At 40.1% G+C, this 20,614-nt stretch overlaps 1 protein-coding gene across 3 annotated transcripts in view; it reads right to left on the bottom strand.

Annotated features, from left to right (window-relative positions):
* PLEKHH1 (pleckstrin homology, MyTH4 and FERM domain containing H1) overlaps positions 1–19,912 on the bottom strand; it is an 81,186-nt gene extending 61,274 nt beyond the window's left edge. The window contains exons 1-2 of one of the 3 annotated variants that reach the window (XM_001378349.4): positions 19,125–19,912; positions 8,926–9,103 (exon numbers count right to left, since the gene is read on the bottom strand). In XM_001378349.4, coding sequence (XP_001378386.2) covers positions 8,926–9,051 — 126 coding nt within the window. In that variant the 5' untranslated portion in view covers positions 9,052–9,103; positions 19,125–19,912. The remainder of the gene's footprint in view (positions 1–8,925; positions 9,104–19,124) is intronic. The other 2 variants (XM_056810939.1, XM_007473080.3) reach the window with 2 other exon arrangements.
* Between the last annotated feature and the right edge of the window lie 702 nt (positions 19,913–20,614).

The raw sequence follows: 20,614 nt of genomic DNA, 5'->3' as shown, positions 1-20,614 counted from the left end.
TAATGTCTTGTCCAACATCCAACATAGGTGATAAGGACCAGAACCAGGCCCAGAACTGAGGTTTTTGGTTCCCAATCCACATTCAGATCCAGATTCAGGGATCAGAATAGACTTAAGTTATTGTCTTTCCTTCCTCCCTCCCTCCCTTCCTTCCTTCCTTCCCCTTACCTTCTGTCTTAGAATTGACACAAGTGTTGCTTCCAAGACAGGAGAGCAGTGAGCAATAAGGACTAGGTAATTGTGATTAAATGGTTTGTCCAAGATCATAGAGATAAGAAGTGCTTGAAGCCAGATTTGAACCCTGATCCTCCTGACACCAGACCTGGCTCTCTATCTACTGGAGCCACCTAGCTGCCCTTCCAAAGTGTCTTTCTGAACTGAAGTATATTCCCAAGTCTGTATTAGAATAGGTCTTAAAATCTCTTTGGTCATAGTGCCATCAGGATTAAGAATGACATGGGACTGGACTATACTCTCCAATCGTTCAATCTGGGGACTGAGCCAGGGAGATCTTTTCTAGTTCCTGATTCCTGGCCCAGGGTTCTTTCCACTACACTACATGGCTTCCTATGTTTCAAAGCCTGGAGGATAACTCAGTCACAGCATCAGCACAATTCCTCTTCAAGCTTGCTTCACATAAAGGCTTTTAAGAATTATATGTAGGAGTTGCTGGGTAGTCCAGTGGATAGAGAGTCTTCTGCTTCTGCTTTGGAACAGATACTTACTTTTAATTCTAAGGCAAAATGGAAGGGTTCGAGAAAAAAAAAAGAATTCTATGTATAATGAGAGTCAGTCATTTCTGATTTATACCTTGGAAATGTCCCTAGGAGCCGTGTCCTTTTCTGTTAGGTCTATAGGAATCAGTGAAGAGGAGCGGAGAGAATTATACTAAGAAATGTGGTACCAGGTTAAAAAAAACACACAGGTATCTGATTTTTGCACTAGAACTAGAAACATGATCACTCAACTGTTGTCCCATTTGCAGCAACAGAAAACACAAGATGGAGATAGAGGCAGCGAGAATGCCTAGCCCGGAGTCAGGAAAGCTCCTGAGTTCAAATCTGGCCTCAGACACTTCCTAGCTGGGTGACCTTGGCAAGCTTGTCTCTGTTTCTTCATCGGTAAAATGTGTTGGAGAAGGAAATTACAGACCATTGCATTATCTTTGCCAAGAAAGCCCAGAATGGGAACAGTCAGGCATAACTGAATAACAACAAATAGACACCAGACAAGGCAAGTGAGTTTCTAAATCAAGTTGTTTATAACTTGGGAAGGTAAACTACATATTCCCCCCACCCCATCTCTGTAGGTTGCAGCTATTTTCTCAGAGTTTCAAGGCAGAGAGCTACAGTTTTCTTGTCCACCTGACAAGAGAATTTAACTACGAATGGGGCTAAGGGTAGAACACAGAATGCAAGTACTGACTTCCACCTCCTCCTCCCTGCCTGCTACTCCTCTTTCTCTTTGGCATGTGGCAAAGTTATTAGCCTGTACTGCAGAGATCTTGACCTTCAGGCAGTTGCTATGTGGTTATCAGGAGATAACATTACAAGCCGATAGTATGACTATGAGCATTTTTTCATTAACGATATGAAAAAAATAATCAGGGGAGGCTTTGTGGTTCCTGGCAAAGTTCTTACAAGCTCCTGAGGTGAGATAGCTTTGGCATATTCACCTTGAATCCACCGATGCCCATATTTTTTTACTGCAGCTCTGAGAACATAGCATGGCTATGCATGAGCCATGGTGTACTTCTGGTGCTCAATTAACTTAATCTGGTGGGAAGAATGGGTCTTTCTATTGTATAGGTAGAGAAACCAAGACACAGAGCAGGAAAGAATGCCTATAATAGAACCTGTGGGCATAGCTTAGTATTTCCTTTCTATTTAGATCCAGTGAACAACTGGACAACATGAAGAAGCCAACAGGTGGAATATGTCATTGGTGAGGGAACTACCATTTTGATCTGTCTACTAAATGTGACCAGTTGAGACTCAAAGTTAGCACATCTTTAGTTTCACAGGATTTCAGGCTTGTAGGGACCTTAGAGATAAAAAGGAGTTTAACATCTTCATTTTACTATTAGATATGGAAACTGAGACCTAGAAAGGGTAAAGGACTTGTCCAGGATCACTCAGCAAGTTAGTGGTAGACTAGGACTAAAATACAGATTTTTTTTTATTTCCAGTTCAAAGCTCTTTCTACAATTTCAATTTTTTTTTTCGATATCATTTTAAGGCTTTCAAAAGGACATTATATTACTTTTTTCCTCAGAGGATCAGTTCTTCTCATGCTTATTTATATCAAGGAGTCCATATGAAACCCTTCAGGGATAAGGTGCTAACCATCTCTGATCTAGCCTATCTTATACCTACATAAGGGCTGTCTTGTAAAGTTTTCCTTGGGGAAGTGTCCTTAGCTGCCCTTTTAGCCCAGACCTTTGTGGGTTAGGGAGATACTAGCCAAAGTGCTATTAGGTTAAGGACAGCAGACAGAGATCTGCTTTCATCTGCAGGGAACCTCACTTATGAATCAATAAGCAAACTCTTAGGCCAACAACTGGTTACGCTGACATTGTAAAGTGCCCTTGGCACCAACCTGGCACTTAACTCATCATGCCCAATTCCAAAAAGAAAACCTCAGCACTGTATCAGATGACATTGCAAAATAATAGCCAGTCACAGAAGGGTAATAAAGGCCATTCTAAGGTTAGAAAGGCAGACTGGAGCCAAGTGATGGAACTGAGAGCATTAGAACAACTAGGGGTATGGGGATTGAGTGAACCATACTGACTCCATCTTATTACTCAATTTTAAAGCTAGATCAGTTTCCTTTCTGTTCAATGATCACTTTAGTCCAATTTCTGTCCTGTGAGAAAATTGTATTCAGTTGTGGGAATTGTGAGTTGTTTGTTGCATTGTTTGAACCTAGTCCTGCATGGCTGGGAAGCTACCACCTCTCCCTATTGCTTAAAGATCCATAACTAAGGACCTAGTCAGTGATGGCAAACCTTTTAGAGACCAAGTGCCCAAATTGTAACCCTCATGCTACTTGTGAGCCCCCTACCTTATCCCAGACAGGGAAATGAGGAAGCGCTCCCATTGGGCTGCTGGACAGAAGGAAAGGGTCATGTGAGAAATGTCCTCAGGCACATGTGGAGAGGGGGAAGGGAACAGTCCCTTTTGGTACTCTCCAGAACACATGCCATAGGTTTGCCAACACAGACCTTAGTTATGATGACCAGAAACATGGTCAGATCTGAAGACTGATGCAAAGACTTTTCTCACAGTTATAAATCTCAAGCAACCCATATATCTTATTTGAAAACTGGCCCCCATACTGGTTAATGTGAGTGTTCTCATGTTCCTTTGATTGAATACAGACACATGGGGAATAGCATACCTCTTTTTTTTTGGTTTGAGGGAATTATACCTCTTTGCTCACCCCCTTCCAATTTGGAAAAAGTCCCTAATCTTTCTTCCAATTAGAAATCAGTTTACTAATTCTGTATCCTGCTTAATTGTTTTTTAAAAAGTAATTGGTCTTATACAATTAATTGTTTTTCATGTATAAAAATCTGTCTCACCTCATATTCAGGGTCCAACTTCAGGCTAAGGAGGTTTGGTCCTGATTTGTTATACAATTGACATGTATTGCTTAATAAACTGATATTCTGGGGAGCTTGAATCCTTGTTTCTGAGCTCATTTTATTTTTTATTCTCCACATAAGGTACATGGATTCTATCTGTGGCTCCCTACCCATGGAAGGCTGAAATAACCTGAGGTGAATTCTAAGTTTCTCTCAATGAATCAATTTTTTCCATTTTTAAAATGGGATTCATAATTCTTATTATCCACTCTCCCATAAGAATGAGATAACATATGCAATTTTACAGGTACAGGTATTGTCCTACTTATACAAAGATGGCAAAGGGCAACCTACCAGTAATGGCTATAAACCTCTCGTTGCTCCAACAGTGGTGATATCTTTTCACCAATTCAACCACATTGTTTTTCCTCATCTCATTTGTAGGACAGTGGACTGGAGTTAGGGATGTAACTTGGGGCCATGCAACAAAGCAAAACTAACTGAATTGATTCTTTAATCTTGGCCTGTTTAGCTTGGTGTTCTCTTCAACTGAGCCAAATCAACTATTGGCTATACGTGAAAAAAAGCTAAAGTATCTTCAACAAGTTTCAAAGAATCAATATTGTTAAAGGAGTTAACATATGAGCATTAAAGCAAGATTAGGTAAAAATGGCTCAGATATGAAATGTCTTAATTTAGAAGATGTGTGTTCCATTCAATTATTAACTCCCAGACTTGTTTCATTTTATTTTTTTCCAAGTTTTAGATTTTTTTATTTAATTTATTAATTTAGAGTATTTTTCCATGGTTATAAGATTCATGTTCTTTCCCTCCCCTACCCCACCCCCTCCCATAGCTAACGAGCAATTCCCCTGGGTTTTACGTGTGTCATCGATCAGTACCTATTTCTATATTGTTGATATTTGCACTTGGGTGATCATTTAGAGTCTACATCCCCAATTGTTTTAAAAACAATTAGTTATATAAATTCCAGTAGAATGACAAGATTTAGAGCTAGAAAAGACATTGGTAATTATCTAAGTGAAATTCCTCATTGGGAAGCATCTGAGAAAAGTGAGATATAGTCACATGTGTATAAAAAGCAGAACTGGACTTCAAACCTAGTTCCTAACTCTAGAACCCAGTATTTACTTGTCTATATATTGTGTTTTTCTCTTCTAAAAATATGCTACTAGGCTCTAACATCATAGCAAAGTATTTTCAAGAATCAGAGAATTTCAGGGCTAAAAATTCTCAGTTGATCATTCAGTTCAACTAAAGCTTCAAAAGAATCCCAGCTACAACATGATAACTAATAAGTGGTCATTTGGTCAATTGAGGACATACTCGCTGAGGGAGTTTATCACTCTATTTGGAGTAAGGAGGTTTGGATTCAAAATCTAGCTCTGGCTCTTGGGAATTTGGGAAAGTAATTTATAATTTTTAAGCCTTCAGTTCCTCATTTGTGAAATCAATGTAATAATATTTGTATACTCTGCCTCACCGAGTTGCTGTGATGCTCAAGATGATGTAGCTAAAACACTTTGTAACTCAAAAGTTGCCATATAATTGTATCTCTGTATATACACACGCTATAATATTCCATGGATTATATATATGAATACATATATTCTCTACATATAATATAGAGAGAGAATGGTAGAGAGACGGAGAGACAGAAAGAAAGAATAGGGGAGGGGGAGAGAGAGAGAGAGAGAGAGAGAGAGAGAGAGAGAGAGAGAGAGAGAGAGAGAGAGAGAGAGAGAGAGAGAGAGAATGTGAAAGGTACAAACATAATACAAGCCCTGCTCTCTACTTAGAGAGGGTAACTGACTGAACTAAGTGACCTAAAGTCTCTTAGTGAGTGAAAATTGGGACAAATCCCCAAATCAAGACTTCTAATAGATAACTGCCTTGCCTCTCAGATCTATACTCTTAGAGTAGACAGAATGGTATTAGTGGTAAGAGGCAGAGAAATTGTAGCTCTCATTGAACAAAGTAATGAATCCATACACTTCTTCAGTGACTTGGATTACCGTGACATATTCCTTGAAGTGGAGGGAGAAAGGGCAGTCCTGTCTGCCAAAAAAAAAAAATGAATAGGGGTAGCTGGAAGCAATGGAGAACAATTGTGCTGAATTTGGAGTGGGAAGACTCAGATTCTACTTCTTTGACCCTGGTAAGATACATAAGCTCTCTGGGGTCTCAAGTTCCTAATTGTTGGACTAAATAGTCTCTAAGATACTTTCTGGATTTGTGATCCTCAGATCTGGGTGGTAGCTGAAGGGGAACCTACAGCCACAGAGACAGAAAACATTGGAAAGTAGTTCTCCTCACACACATCTACTTGCATAAAAAATTTAAAAAGAGTCCAATCTGCCATTGCAGGATCCTCTTCACTATCCTTCATTATAAATGTTATTATCACTATCCCAACATTATTAATACACACAAGCTAATACAAGTATTAATACACATGACAGCCATGGGGCTTTGTCTCAAAAGTTTTTTTACAACAATTGTCATTTCATCTCTCTGCCATTTAAAACTTGAAGGCACTTGAAATCATCCAGTCCAACCGCCACATTTTACAAATAAGGAAACTGAGGCCCTGAGAGGAGGGCAATCCAGGACTGGGACCCAGGACTTCCACTCCAGATACATTTTTACTGTTGCATTCTTCTACCTCTGTAAACAGGGCTTTGGGAATTGGGGCAGAATTATCTGTTTCTAAGCTTGGCCAATTCCTTCAAAGTTTTCAGAGGTTCCTGGAAGGTATCAGATCACAGTTTGAGATGGTTTCATGGGAACAAATAAGCTTTTTTTTTTTTTAAATCCTAGCCAGTTTGTCAGCCAGAAAAGCCATTGGGTGAAAGATAGGGCCTTCTGTTACCACAGTAACACAATCCTTACACTTATTTCTCTCCCCTTCCTCCCATAGCATCTAGAGAATAAGAAAGGTGTGTGTGTGTGTGTGTGTGTGTGTGCTTGTGACAAAGAGAAAGGGAGAGAGGGAGGGAGGGAAGGATGGAGAGAGAGACAGAGAGATAGAAAGAAAGGAGGGAGGGATGGGGAGAAAGACAAAGAGGAAGGAGGGATGGAGAGACAGAAACAAAGAGAGACAGAGAGAGAGGAGGGAGGGAGGGATGGAGAGAGACAGACAGACAGACAGAGACAGAGGGAGGGAGAGAAGGAGGGAAAGGGAGAAGAAAAGAGGGAAAAGAGAGGAGGAGAGGGGGAGAGGAGTGGTGGGGGAAATTCATAGATAGCTGGGGCCTCTCCTAGAAATGCTATAAAAGAAGGATTTGTTGAGAGGAAGAATATCTTTCTAAAGTGAGATTCATATTGATAATGATTGACTAGAAAAGCAGAGATTAACCCCTAAGGCTCAGAGGGAGGTCTGAGTTAGTTTCTAAAAATCAATAGGTAATCTTACACCAACTCCTAGGATAATCTCTTGTTAATTCTTGTTAATTAGGTATTAGGATATTTCAGGGTGGATCTGACTGGAGTAAGAACTCCAAACTAATTTTACTAACTAATGAATGAATTGAAATGAAATGAAAACAAAATGAAAATTTACTAACTAATGAATAAATTTGTTAACTAATGAACCCTGGATTACCCTACATCCCAGGATATTGAGCTTAAATATGGGAATAAGGTAAATAGCATGCTGATAGTGATCTAGAAATGTAATAGATTCTAGATCACTTTGCTACACAGCTACACTGAAGACTTTCCCTTCAGGTCTTGTTCACCTAATCACTGCTTCCTGCAATAGTCTTTTCCTGTTAAAGACCTTCCTCCTTTCATTCAAAGCCGAACTTAGATGCCCATTTCTCTATGAGATCTCCCTTGGCTCCACCAGGCGAGAGTGATCTCTCCCTCCTCAAATTTGTCATAGAATTTTACCTAAATCATTTATTTGTAAGCATCTCACTTTTTTTTTTATCCCCAACCTCTGGTTTTTGTGGATTTTGTGTGTGTTTGGCTGTTGGAGGTGGAAGGAGGGTCTAGATCTGGAAAATGTATGCTTACTTATCTCTTTTAAAAATGATAGATAGCTTTTATACAGTGCTTTAAGTTTGCAAAATACTTTTACATATGGGAAAAGAATAGCATCTATTATGTGCCAGGCATTGTGCTAAGTACTTTTTTTTTAAAGAAATAACTATCTCATTTGATACTCACAATAACCTTCAAATTGATACTACTATTATCTCCACTTTACAGCTGAGGAAACAGAGAAAATTAAAATTTAAGTGACTTGCCCAGGGTCAAAGAGTTTATAAGTGTCTGAGAACAAATTTGAACTCAGGTCTTCCTAATTCCAGACCTAATGTTCTATCTACTGTGCCAACAGCTGCCCCTACTGTATATTACCTCTTGGGAGTGCATAGCAGAGAGTTAGAGGCAGATTTGTAGAATGACAGAAAATGACTGCCTCCTTACTTCTTTCCATCCTACTCTGCCCCACACTGAGCTAGTGGACTTCTCTTCCCTGGGGCCTTCAATCAGTCTGAATGATCATATGAGGCGTTGTGTAGTGGGAATTCCTTTTCAGGCATGAGTGGGGAAAACAGCTGTTGAGATACATCCCTTCTGACCCTTAAAAAAATGTGATTTCATCATGTCTGAAGAAAAATAATATAAAGCAAGACTGAAAAGGTAGTCAGGGGCCAAACTGTCCTGGAGGCTTTGTCTAGAAAATGCAAATAAAACAAAAATCCACTTATCATTCAAGGGTGGAGATTTACCTCCTGGACTTGAGTTTCTTTCTCTGTAAAATGAGGGAATAGCACTCTAACAGGGGATCTTAACTTCTTTTTTTTTTTTTATCGAAGACCCCTTGGGTAGTTTGGGAAAGTCCATGGCTCCCTTTTCAGAGTAATGTTTTTAAATGCATAAAATAAAATATATAGGACTAAAAAGGAAACAAAAAAATTGTGATTTGATGAAGTCTGTGCCCATAACAAGGGGACAGTCATTGCTGCCTGGAACCAGGAGAGGCCAAAGAAGGACAGAGGGTGCTGCAAATAAAATGCACAGATATAGTTGTGCCAGATGAGGAAGCAAGGTGGATAACACAGGAAATTGCTTTGCCTTTTTGCCCTTTTTATTCATAGTCCTTGTTTGTTTAACTTTACATAGAAAAAAACCAACCTCTTATTAAATTTCTCTCTTCCTCTGTTGTCCCTCTCTAGTTCTCTTCCCTCCTGTCCCTCCTGTTGCAGGAAATTGGCCTCATCTTCCTCTCAGCCTTAGAGACAGATACTCCCTGGCAAACAATATTTTGGTCTGATTGGTCAGCTCTGTGGCCTTCCATGGCTCACCTTGTCAGCCAGTAGCTTCCGAATCTTGCTGGCCTGAAGACGGAACCGAAACAGCTGGGTCTCCAGGGCAAGGCAACGTTTCTGCCAGTTCACACATGTCCCATTTTCCACCTCAATTTCCGACATGGTAAATGTTAACACTCCTATCTTCTACAATGGAAAGGGGTGCCAAGGAACCCTGGAAACCAGGACACAGAGAAGAAAGTAAGGGTGCAGCCAGCTTGGGAAACCTGGAAGAGACCTAGACAAAGAGAAGATGGGGACAGAAGAAAAGAGGGGACCCAGGAAAACTCTATAAGGCTTATAAAAATCATTCTCAGCCCTAGCTCCCATTGTAACAGCTACCTAGAGCCTGAGAAATCAAAACTCAGTCAGTCAACAAGAATTAGGTGCTTACTATGTATTAATTGCTGAGGATACGAAGAAAGACCAAAAACTCTGGTCCCTACCCTCAAGAAGGTCGGTCACATTCTGTTGAGGGAAACAAAATGCAAATAACTGTATGGCAGTGCATTTCGAAGTTAATTTTAGAGGGAAGATACCAGGATTAGGGTAGAAGAAGGAAGAGATGAGGATCAAGGGAAGGCCTTCTTCAGAAAAGTAAAAATGGTGAAACATGAATGATTCCAGAATTCTGATCAATGCAGTGATTAATAATGACTTCAGAGAACTGACAATGAAGAATGCCTATCAGAAGAGAGATGGTAGACTAAAGCTACTGAGGGAGACATATATATCTTTTCAGACATGGTCAATATATTGATTTGTTTCACTTAATTCTACTAATTTAGTACAAGGGAAGGTTCACTTGTGGGAGGTGAGGTAGAAAATCATTGGGAAGGGACTGTGGTGTCTAAAAAAATGAATAAAACTTGAAAAAAGAATTAAAACTTAAATGTGACAGAATTTTAGCAAAATGATAGATTTTAGATTGGGAATCTGATGAAAGAAAGATGTGGCCCCTTTCCTCCATGAAAGTTTCTTACTCATTCCCATGAGCTAGTTCTAAATACAGATTCTGCTCTTCTAGGCAAGGAAACAGGCCACAGAGTGACTAGATACTCTGATGCAAAGTCTGGAGAGAGTATCCCATCTTCCTTTATCATAGCATTGCTAACAAGTCCATTAGCAACTCAGAGTTTGTTAAGAGCTATAATTATATTTTTAATTTATAACATTTCTATAATGTTTCAAAATTTACAACACATTTTTCTTCATTTCTAGAATTAATCCAAGTTTCTCAGGGTTATAGGAATACAGTGGCAAGGTGTAAAAACAACAATGATGATGATGAATCTGAGTATCTAAGATAGGAATTGAACTTAAATCTTCTTGCCTACAAGTCTTAGGCTCTGTCCATCTCAGAAAAGTCTGGTTTGAGGTGAGAGAATGAGGAAAATATCAGTACAAATGAGAAGAGTCTTAAGAAGTAAAAAAAGGATGCAAGGGAGTTGCAAGATGGGCATCAAAGATTCTCCCCATCAGCTGGACTTGAGAATCTCTCTTCCTTTTGTCAATAGCCACCCAGCTTCAGGAAAATTAGCTTTTATGTGTTCTGTTGACCACAATGGGTCAGTTTCTAAGGCTTTAGTCATGGGTCCATCACTAGCTTACTACACACTGCAGAAATGTCTTTTTCCTTCTTTTGCCTCTGCTTCACTTTGGGAATAATTTATATTACCATATAATTTTTTTTATTTTGATTTGATTTTGATTATGCCATCAGATATAAGAGAGCCATATAAATGCACCATTCTACACTACATGGTGCTTTTGAATGGCATTGTAAAAAAAAGTCTTAATACTTTATATAAGATCATAGATTTAGTATCAGGAATGACCTCAGAAGTCACCTAGTCCAACCTGGAGAGAGCTAGTCGGAGTAGTAAAGTGCTAATTATGAAGTCAGGAAGAATTGAAGTCAAATCCAGCCTCAGATACTTCCTAGCTATGGGACCTTGGGCAAGTCATATAATCTCTGTCTAACTCAGTTTCTTCAAATGTAAAATCAGAATAAGAATAGCACTTACCTCATATGGTAGTTCTGAAGATCACATGAGACAATAGATATAAAGCACTTATTCACAGTGCCTGGCACATAGTAGGCAATAATGCATTAATAAGTGCTTATTCCCTCGACCTCCCTAATTTACAGATCATAGGATCATGGATTTAGAACTGTCAGGAATCTTTTAGGCCATCAAGTTCAATCCTTCATTTTACAGATAAGTAAACTGAGGTCCTGAAAGGTCAAACAACTTGCCCAAAGTAGTACAAGGTACCTACCCTTCCATCTATCACCTAGGTAAAAAGCCAGGATAGAAACTTAGAGACTAGGATTCTATTAGTGATGCATTAGGCTGCCTCCAAGAACATAAAGTATAACTGGCTTAGATTTATAGACAGTTTCTCAGAGAGAGGTCCTACATCTAATACACATAGAGAACTTTTGTCAAATTTATAAGAACATGAGCTATTCCCCAATTGATAAATGGCCAAAAGATGAATAGACAGTTTTTGGATGAAGAGATCAATGTTATATATAGATAATGGAAAAATGATCTAAGTCATTATTGATTTGGAGAAATGCAAACCAAGATAATTCTGAAGTGTCATCTCACACCTATCAGCTTGGCTATAATGACAAAAGGACAAAATAACAAATGTTGGAGGGGATATGGACAAATAGGTACACATATACTATTGGTAGAACTCTGAATTGATCCAACCATTTTGGAGAACAATCTGGAATTATGCCCCCCAAATTATAAAACTGGGTATACCCTCTGACCCAGTAATTAGACCTCTATTAGGTCTGTTTTCCAAGGTGATTGGGGAAAAAAGGAGAAGAACCTATATGTTCTCAAATATTTATAGCAGCTCTTTTTGTGGTAGGAAAGCTCTAGAAATTGAGGGGATATTCATCAATTGGGGAATGGCTGAACAAGTTGTTGTGGCATGTGACTGTGATGGAATACTATTGTTCCATAAAAAATAACAAACAGGTTAATTAAAAAAACATAAAAAGGCTTATATGAAATTTTGAAGTGAAATGAGTAGAACCAAGAGAATATTATATACAGCAATAGAAATATTGTTTGAAGAATGACGTATGTTCACCTTCAGAGAAAGAATTGATAAACAGAAATAAGCAAGACATAGTTTTAAATTTATATATATGTATATATATATATGTGTGTGTATGTATTTTTTTTTTTATCAAATGATGCCTTCTCTAGTGCAGTGAAGGGAGGGAGAGGAGGTAAATGGGATTCTTAATGTGACAAATTAATTAATTTTAAAATGTAGTTTGGGTTTATTGTGTTTTGGGAGGAGGGTTTTTTGTTTTGTTTTGTTTTGTTTTGTTTTGTTTTGGACTGGCCTTCCTGGTAATGAAACTCCTTTTACTAATGCAGATCCAGTATCTGCTTTGTAATTTTTCTTCTTGGAGGATTGCCCAGGACACTAAAAGGTTAACATACTGGCCAAGTATCTCACAATATCTTCTTTGTGACTCCTTCCAGAGTTGCCTGAGGCATCAAAGGGTTAATCGGCTAGCTCAGAATCACACAGGTTCCCATGTGTCAGAGGAGATTTGAACCCAGTCTTCCTGATTAGAGGAGGGAGGGAGTGGGCAGCTCTCTATTGGCCATGCCAAGCAGACTCTCACAATTCTCATTATAATTATTAAACTGCTGGCATCTGGCGCCTGATCCTTTAGGTTTTGGATTCCCAGAGAATGCTAGAGGAATGATCACAGCCCAGCAAAGCCACTTGCATCACCCCCAAACAATCTCAACATTGTGACTTCATAGCAATCTCTACCTTGAAGGGCTGGGACTGACTGGGACCAACTGGAATGGGCAGGATGACAAGAGACACAAACAAAAAAGCACTTTCTCTGAAATGGAATCAGAGCTTAGGAGACAAAATGGAATCTCTTGGGGAATCCAGCACAGCTACAACACTTCACTGATTTTTCTCCTCTTTAATTTGTACTTTTCCTTGCATATAGAAAACGCGATAGAATTTTAAGAGGTCATTTATTTCAAAATGAGGAACATTTTATTGAGACCCAGAGAGGTGCAGTGATTTATCTGAAGTTACACAGCCAGTGAGTGTCAGGAACAGGACCTAGAATACTGGATTCCTAACTGTTTTCCCAACTATAGCACATAGTGCTAAAAGGAACCACCTCCAAACAAGAAGGATCATTTTGGGGAGGTTATCTATATTTAAAAAAAAAAAACAACACCTTAGCTACCTTGAATTAATCTATCACTTGACAATTTCTAAATGTCTAAATTTCAAGGGAATGGACAAATCTACCCCAAATCATCAAAATACATGGCAACTGTTGGAACCAAATATCCTCAGCATGCATTCTCTCTCTCCTCCCCCCTCTCTTTCTTCTCTCTTTCTCTCCCTCCTTCTCTCTGTCTCCCCCTCCCTCCCTCCCCCTCTCTCCCTGTCTCTGTCTCTATTTCTGTCTCTGCCTCTCTCTTTTCCCCATTCCCCAGACATTGTGGATGCTTTTCTCTATCAAATGTCTTCATGACAGCTTTGTTCTGTCCCAGATCCGGTAGCCCAGTTAATCCTTCTGCTTAGAGGAACACTAGAGACCGTTCCTAAGGGGGCCAAGGCTTGCCTAGGCATGTGGTGCGAATTAAAGGTTTTTGAAACAGATTAGGAGTGAGTCAAGCTGCCTGCTACTGAATCCCTGAGGCTCTTCCAACAGAAGCAGGTGGGATGGATGAATAACAGCTATGAAGCAGGGGCTCTAGGAAGTCACTCTAAAGTCCATGTTCACCCATGGAGTTCCCTTGTACCAAAACCTTTCTAGTGACAGCCCGGGAGGGGGCTTCTTTGCAGGAATCAGTTGACAAGCAACAATTCTCATTTTTATGATGTTTTTAGCTCCACTGATATTTTTACATCTATAAAATGTGGAGGTTATGCTATGAAATACCTGAAGTCCTTGCCTTCTCCAACTCCTGTGATCTAGTTTAATTCACATGGCACCCCTCTAATGTATTCCCATTCAATAGAACAAGAGACCAAGGCACAGAAAGCTGAAAGTCACACACATGGAAGTTGGGTGGCTTGTTTGATGTCACAGAGGTGTAAGTCGGAGTCAGAATTTGAATCTAGGTCTTCTTTCCCCAAATGTATGGTTCTTTCTGTCATGCTACCTCCCACCAGTTTATGGACACAGGGACTTCAGAGATTAGACAGAGACCCATCATGGACAATTTTTAGGTGGTCTTTCCCTCATAAAATCTACCACTATTACTGTCTGTTTGTCCCTTGAGTCCAAGAGCCACTTGTGTCTCTGTTTCTTAAATTATGAGAGCATCCTTAAGGGTAATTGCCCTCAATATTATTATCCAAAACATGAACTGGACTTGATTTATCTCTTTCAGTTTGAGGGAAAGAAAGTGAATAGAATGTTCTTCTAGTTCTAGTAAAGAAAAGGTACCTTTAGTTTCCTTCTATACATTTTGACCCAGTTAGCCAGTTGATCAACAACTTTTATCTCTATACTATTGTTTAGTTGTTTTCAGTCATGCGTGACTCTTTGTGACCCATTTGGGATTTCTTCAGAGAAGATTCTGGAGTGGTTTGCCATTTCCTTCTCCAGGTCATTTGACAGATGAGGAAACTGAGGCAAACAGAGTTAAGTGGCTTGCCCAGGGTCAAATGCTAGTAAATATCTGAGATTGGATTTGAATTCAGGTCTTCCTGACTCCAGGCCAGGAGCTCTATTCCCTTTATCGTCAATCTGTCCTTAGGATCACAGATCTAAAGCTGGAAGGGGATTTAGAGGCCATCTAGCCTAGTCCTTCATATCCATATAAAGTAGCCAAGGCTAAGAGAGATTAAATAAGTTGTCTAAGGTCACATAAAATAATAGATCCTGGGTTAAAATTTAGGTCTGTGACTATAAGTTTGGCATTTGTTCAATGGTGCCACTACTTCCCATACTGTTATGAGATACAAAAGGTACAGGACGCACAGTCCCTGACCACAAGGAGTTTATAATCCAATAGTGATAATTATGGCAATGATTAATTTAAAAATAACAATAATAGTAATAATAATGACTCACATTTCCATAGTATTTTAAGATTTTCAAAATATTTTCTTCATTCTGTTAGGCAGTCTTAATATTCTCTTTTTTTGGGGGGGGGGTAGCTGGGTAGCTGGGTGGCTCAGTGGATTGAGAGCTAGGCCTAGAGACAGGAGATCCTAGGTTCAAATCTGACCTCAGACACTTCCTAGTTGTGTGACCCTGGGCAAGTCACTTGATCCCCATTGCCTACCCCTTACTACTCTTTTGCCTTGGAATCAATATTGATTTCAAGATGGAAGGTAAGGGTTTAAATTTTTTTTAATTCTCTTTTTATCCTTTAAAACTCTTTCCTTCTGTCTTAGAATGGATAGTAGATATTGGTTCCAAGGTAGAAGAGCAGAAAGGGATAGGTAATAGGGGTTAAGTGACTTGCCCAAGGTCATACAGCTAGGATGTGTCTGAGGCCAGATTTGAATTTAGGTCTTCCTGACTCCATACCTGAAACTTTAGCCATCTCACTGCCCTAGTATTCTTGAGAGATAACAGAGATGGGAACTTAAGTCTCAAACTGGTCATAAAGCCATATAAAGTCATAAAGCTAATAAGAGGCAGACTTTAGAGATATGTTCCAATCACTTTGTTTTATAGATGAGGAAAATGAGGCTCAGAGAGATTTACTAGCCCCTGGGGGGGGGGGTCATAGAATCTAAGTTCAAATCCCATACCTGATGTTTACAAATAGCATGACTTCAGATAGATCATTTATCTCACTGAGAATTAGTTTTCTTTTCAATAAAGTGAGGGAGTTAGACTAGATGATCCCAGAGGTTCCTCCTAGCTAAGCATCTCTTATCCTTTGAATTGAATCATTCACCTATGAATTGAATATTAAATGACTAAGCTAGGATTTGAACCCAGGCATCCTGCCTCCAAGTCCTAGCTCTCTTATATACACTGAATAAACACAGGTAACAAACAAGAAAATGATTTTTAAGTAATGGAAACTAATATAATATTCTCAACCTGCTTACCTTCTGAGAAGACACAGAAGAAAGAAAAGGGTCCTAACCAGATAAATTAAATCAGGAAGAACTTTTGGAGGAGGTAAGTTTTGAACTATGTTGAAGGAGAAGGGTGGATAGAATGGATTTATAGCTCCATTTTCTTCATCTGTAAAAAATGAGGACATTGTATTTCGGGGGGTTGTTATTCAGTTGTGCCTGACTCTTTATGACCCCATTTGGGATTTTCTTGGCAAAGACACTGGAATGGTTTGCTCTTTTCTCCTCCAGTGCATTTATTCTAACGTTCTTTCCAACAAGGCAGCTAGGTGGTTCATTGGGTAAAACATGGAACCTAGAGTCAGGAAGAAACTATCTTGCCTTAGACATTTATTATCCACGTGACCCTGGTCCAATACTTGATTGCTCTCCTTTTCTTTTCTCATCCTACTTGGCTTATAAATTCCCTTTGAGCTCTAAATCTATGATTCATTGATCAATCAGTGAACCCAAGAATGGTCCACCTGCTGCAACCTGTAGCATCTCTTATCCTTTGAATTGAAATAGCTGCCCTCTCAGCTTGGCAACAGCCATGAAAAAGGACCAGTTTAAAATTTGCATCCACTTGCATTCTTTCCTCAGACACTTTCTAACTGTGTGACTCTCTTTTTACCTGTTTCCTTATCTGTAAAATTGGGATAATAACAGCACCTACCTCCCACAATTGTTTTGAGGGTCAAATGAGATAATTATTTTAAAGTGCTTAGCACAGGGTTTGATACATTGTAAGTGTTATATAAAATGTTAACTATTTTAAAAATTATTATGATTATTATTAGTTCTAGGTCTCAAGTTGCTGACAATGTCTAGGAGGGAAACAAATACATAGTAGCAGAATCTAGAAGATAAAGACTGAAGAGAACAAAATATATTCCTGGGGAAAATACTATGGGATTTGAATGTGGAAGGTAGGTGTCCTGTCTCCAAAAAGGAATTAAGGCTGTATGTCTGGTGTCTCAGAGACTGATGATTCTTGAAGGACAAGAAGGACACATCAAAATCTCTGCCACAGTCAGAGAATAATAGATTTAGAGCTGGAACCATAATAATAACTAGTATTTACATAGTACTTTTAGATATGCAAAATGTTTTACATATGTTAACCATTTGATCATCACTAAAACCAGGTAAAGTAGTGGCTCTTATCTCCCTTTCACAGATTAGGAAACAAGAAGCAGAGAAAGGTTAAATGACTTGCCTAAGATCACAGAGCTAAGTGTCTGAGGCTGAATTTGAACTCAGGTCCTTTCAGACTCCGAGTCCCTGCTGAATCTACTGTACCACCCAGTTGCCTAGGGAAAAAGGAACTTAGAGGCCATTTAATTAAATGCTCTCTCTCTCTCTCTCTCTCTTTCTCTCTCTCTGAGATGATGAAACTGAGACTTATTTAAGTGATTTCTGCAATCATTTATCTCCAATTTGAATCCAATAGTATGATGCTTTTTCACTCTACCAATCTTCCTCATCAGAATAAAATTTGTCTAGGAGTGTCCTTTTTAACTATTGTGCCTTCCCTTTGTTAATTATTTTCTATTTATCCTATATATAGTTTACTTTGCCTATAGCTCTTTGCATGTTGCCTCTCCCTTTAGACAGTAAGTTCCTTTAGGGTAGGAACTTCTTCTTCTTCTTCTTCTTCTTCTTCTTCTTCTTCTTCTTCTTCTTCTTCTTCTTCTTCTTCTTCTTCTTCTTCTTCTTCTTCTTCTTCTTCTTCTTCTTCTTCTTCTTCTTCTCCTCCTCCTCCTCCTCCTCCTCCTCCTCCTCCTCCTCCTCCTCCTCCTCCTCCTCCTCCTCCTCCTCCTCCTCCTCCTCCTCCTCCTCCTCCTCCTCCTCCTCCTCCTCCTCCTCCTCCTCCTCCTCCTCCTCCTCCTCCTCCTCCTCCTCCTCCTCCTCCTCCTCCTCTTCCTCCTCCTCCTCCTCCTCTTCCTCCTCCCCTCCTCCTCTTCCTTCTCCCCCTCCTCTTCCTCCTCCTCCTCCCCCTCCTCCTTCTCCTCCTCCTTCATCTTTCCCATAGCTTAGCTCAGTGTCTGGCACAGTAGTCGGAGCATAATAAATGTTGACTGATTGATTGGGGAGGAGTGCTTTTTGGTAATAATTTAAATCCGAATTCTCACTGAGAAAATTGAGACAGATCTCCACCAAAGCTGACACCTTTCTAACTTGCTCATTGGAGGGGTCACCAGAAGGTCTCCAAAATAAAGACTAGAAGAAGAACAGTCTAGAAACAGGGATCTGTCCTGCATACAGTTTTACTTTGGAATTTTGTAGGATAGGTAGATGTCTGATCAGAGGAAAACTCCGCCAAGAGTTGATTCTCCCATGAAACCTATCTGCAGGAAATGTGAGAATTCTGCGAACACCAAACTAGCTCTCAAGTTGAGAGTTGAGGTCGAAAGAGGGTTTACTCTGCGGTAGAGCTGGTCCCAGATATAGTCCCTTATTATTCTTTACTGGGTCTAACAAGAATCTAAGCTGAATCTCCCTACCTATCAGGTTCCTGAATCACTCCATTTGTCCAACCTGTTTTTCCATATGCTTTGCTAACAAGTTACACCTTGATTGGTCTCTCTTTTCTAGGTAGAAACTCAGAAGTTACTGTGTGTGAGGGGTGAGGGGTGGCAAATGGGGAAGAGGGCATGAGCGGGGGTGGGTGGGGGAAGGGTCCATAGGCTGGAAAGGGAGAAAAGAAGAGTTAAATTGTAGAAGTCTGCATCCCTGGGAACTCTTTTCTCGGAGAAGATGGATAGAATGGATTCCAAAGTCAGATTTCTCGCTTGAAAGACTTGTCCATGCACCTCCCCTCTACCCCGATCCATAAAAAAAAAAAGTCTATTCACCTCCGGGAGCCCCAACGAAGCTTCTACAGGTACTCCCAAAGAGGGAGGAGCCAGATTCCAGGGGAAAGACACCTGCTAAGCTATCATATCACCCTGAGTTGCTAAAGGGGTGCCTGTCCCTTCCACTGGTCGACTGGTCTTGTACTACCCACACCCTCGAACCAGTCTATTGCAGCTATTCTCCCCTACCCCAATGAGTTCAAGAAGAGGGTGGATGGGCGAGCTTACCCGCTCTCTGCTTCGAGGAAGTTTACCGGCTTACGAGCGGCAACACCGCCGAAAATCACCTTCGGAGCCAGGCTGCCGCGGACCTCTTGTACCCGGCTTGTCGCACTCATGAACTGCATGCACCCTCCCCTCCTTCTGCTCTTTTCTCCAGTCAGTGATGGGGTGGGTACCCCCAAGTGGAAATGAAGGGGCAGGGAGAGTGCTATCCTAGGACTAAGTTCACCGCGGCAAAGTGTCTTTTTTTCTCCATTCAATACTTTCCCATTCAGTCTCCTCCCCCTTCTTTTCTCTCTGCCTCTCGCTCCCTGGCTCTTCTCCCTCCTCTCCCCCTCCCGATTCCTTAAAGGGAGAGCTCTTGGCTCAAATATCAGAGTCAGCCCTCCTAAAGAAGCACAGGAAGTGATCTCAGCAAGTACCAGCCTTTTAACTCTTTGTACCACTAGGCATATGGGGGGCCAAGATAGGAGAGGAGTTGGAGGCGCCGAGGGGTAACAGGAGAGTGGGTGGATGTCTTCCTGGCTGGCACTCATGTACCAAGATAAAATAGGGAGACTACTTTAAGCTACATGACATCCTGAAGAGCCCGGAGAACTTTCCTTTGCTTCCAATGACTAACCCATCTTGGGGAACAGCTTTAATTTATCTGGTGCTCGATCTACATGGCATATATTTTTACATACACATATATATCTTCTATATATCTATACCTTCCTTTTTTTGAATTTTGGATCTGGGAGGAGGGAATGGTAGTATCCTGGTGCTTCTGGAAAGCCAACCTTCTAGACTGACTTCTGGAGGAATATATAATTTAGAACTAGAAGGGACCTTAAACATCATCTAATCCTAACTGTTGCTTTTATAAAAATAATTTAATAATTAGTCATTCAATAAAATTAATATTTTAAATTATTATTACCATAATAATGATAATTATTAAAGACCCATTGGATGGAGAACCTGCCCCTGAGACAGGAAGACCTAGCTTCAAGTTCAGACTTTGGGGCCATTTTTTGGTGACCAAATCACTTGATTTCCTGTTCTAGGCAAATTAAACAAATAAACAAATCCTACCTTCCATGTGTATGGGTTCCAAGACAGAAGAGTATTAAGGGCTCAGCATTAGGGGTTAAGTGACTTGCCCAGGGTCACACAGCTAGGAAGTGTCTAAGGCTAGATTTGAATCCAACATCACCTGTGTGAAGATCTGGCTACCTGAAAGGCAACTTTCTAATTGTAAAACAGTTGACCGCTGACCTCCTATACCAAAGAAAGCATAAATCTATCTGTGTGATCCTGAACAAGTCACTTAACTCCCATAGCCTAGCCCTTACCACTTTTCTGTATTGGTTCTAAGACAGAAGATAAGGGAAAAGAAGGAAGGAAGGAAGGAAGGAAGGAAGGAAGGAAGGAAGGAAGGAAGGAAGGAAGGAAGGAAGGAAGGAAGGAAGGAAGGAAGGAAGGAAGGAAGGAAGGAAGGAAGGAAGGAAGGA

Source organism: Monodelphis domestica, chromosome 1 (genome assembly GCF_027887165.1).
Source record: "Monodelphis domestica isolate mMonDom1 chromosome 1, mMonDom1.pri, whole genome shotgun sequence".
In the NCBI taxonomy this organism is placed as follows: domain Eukaryota; kingdom Metazoa; phylum Chordata; class Mammalia; order Didelphimorphia; family Didelphidae; genus Monodelphis; species Monodelphis domestica.
This window is presented reverse-complemented; position numbering and strand designations above follow the sequence as displayed.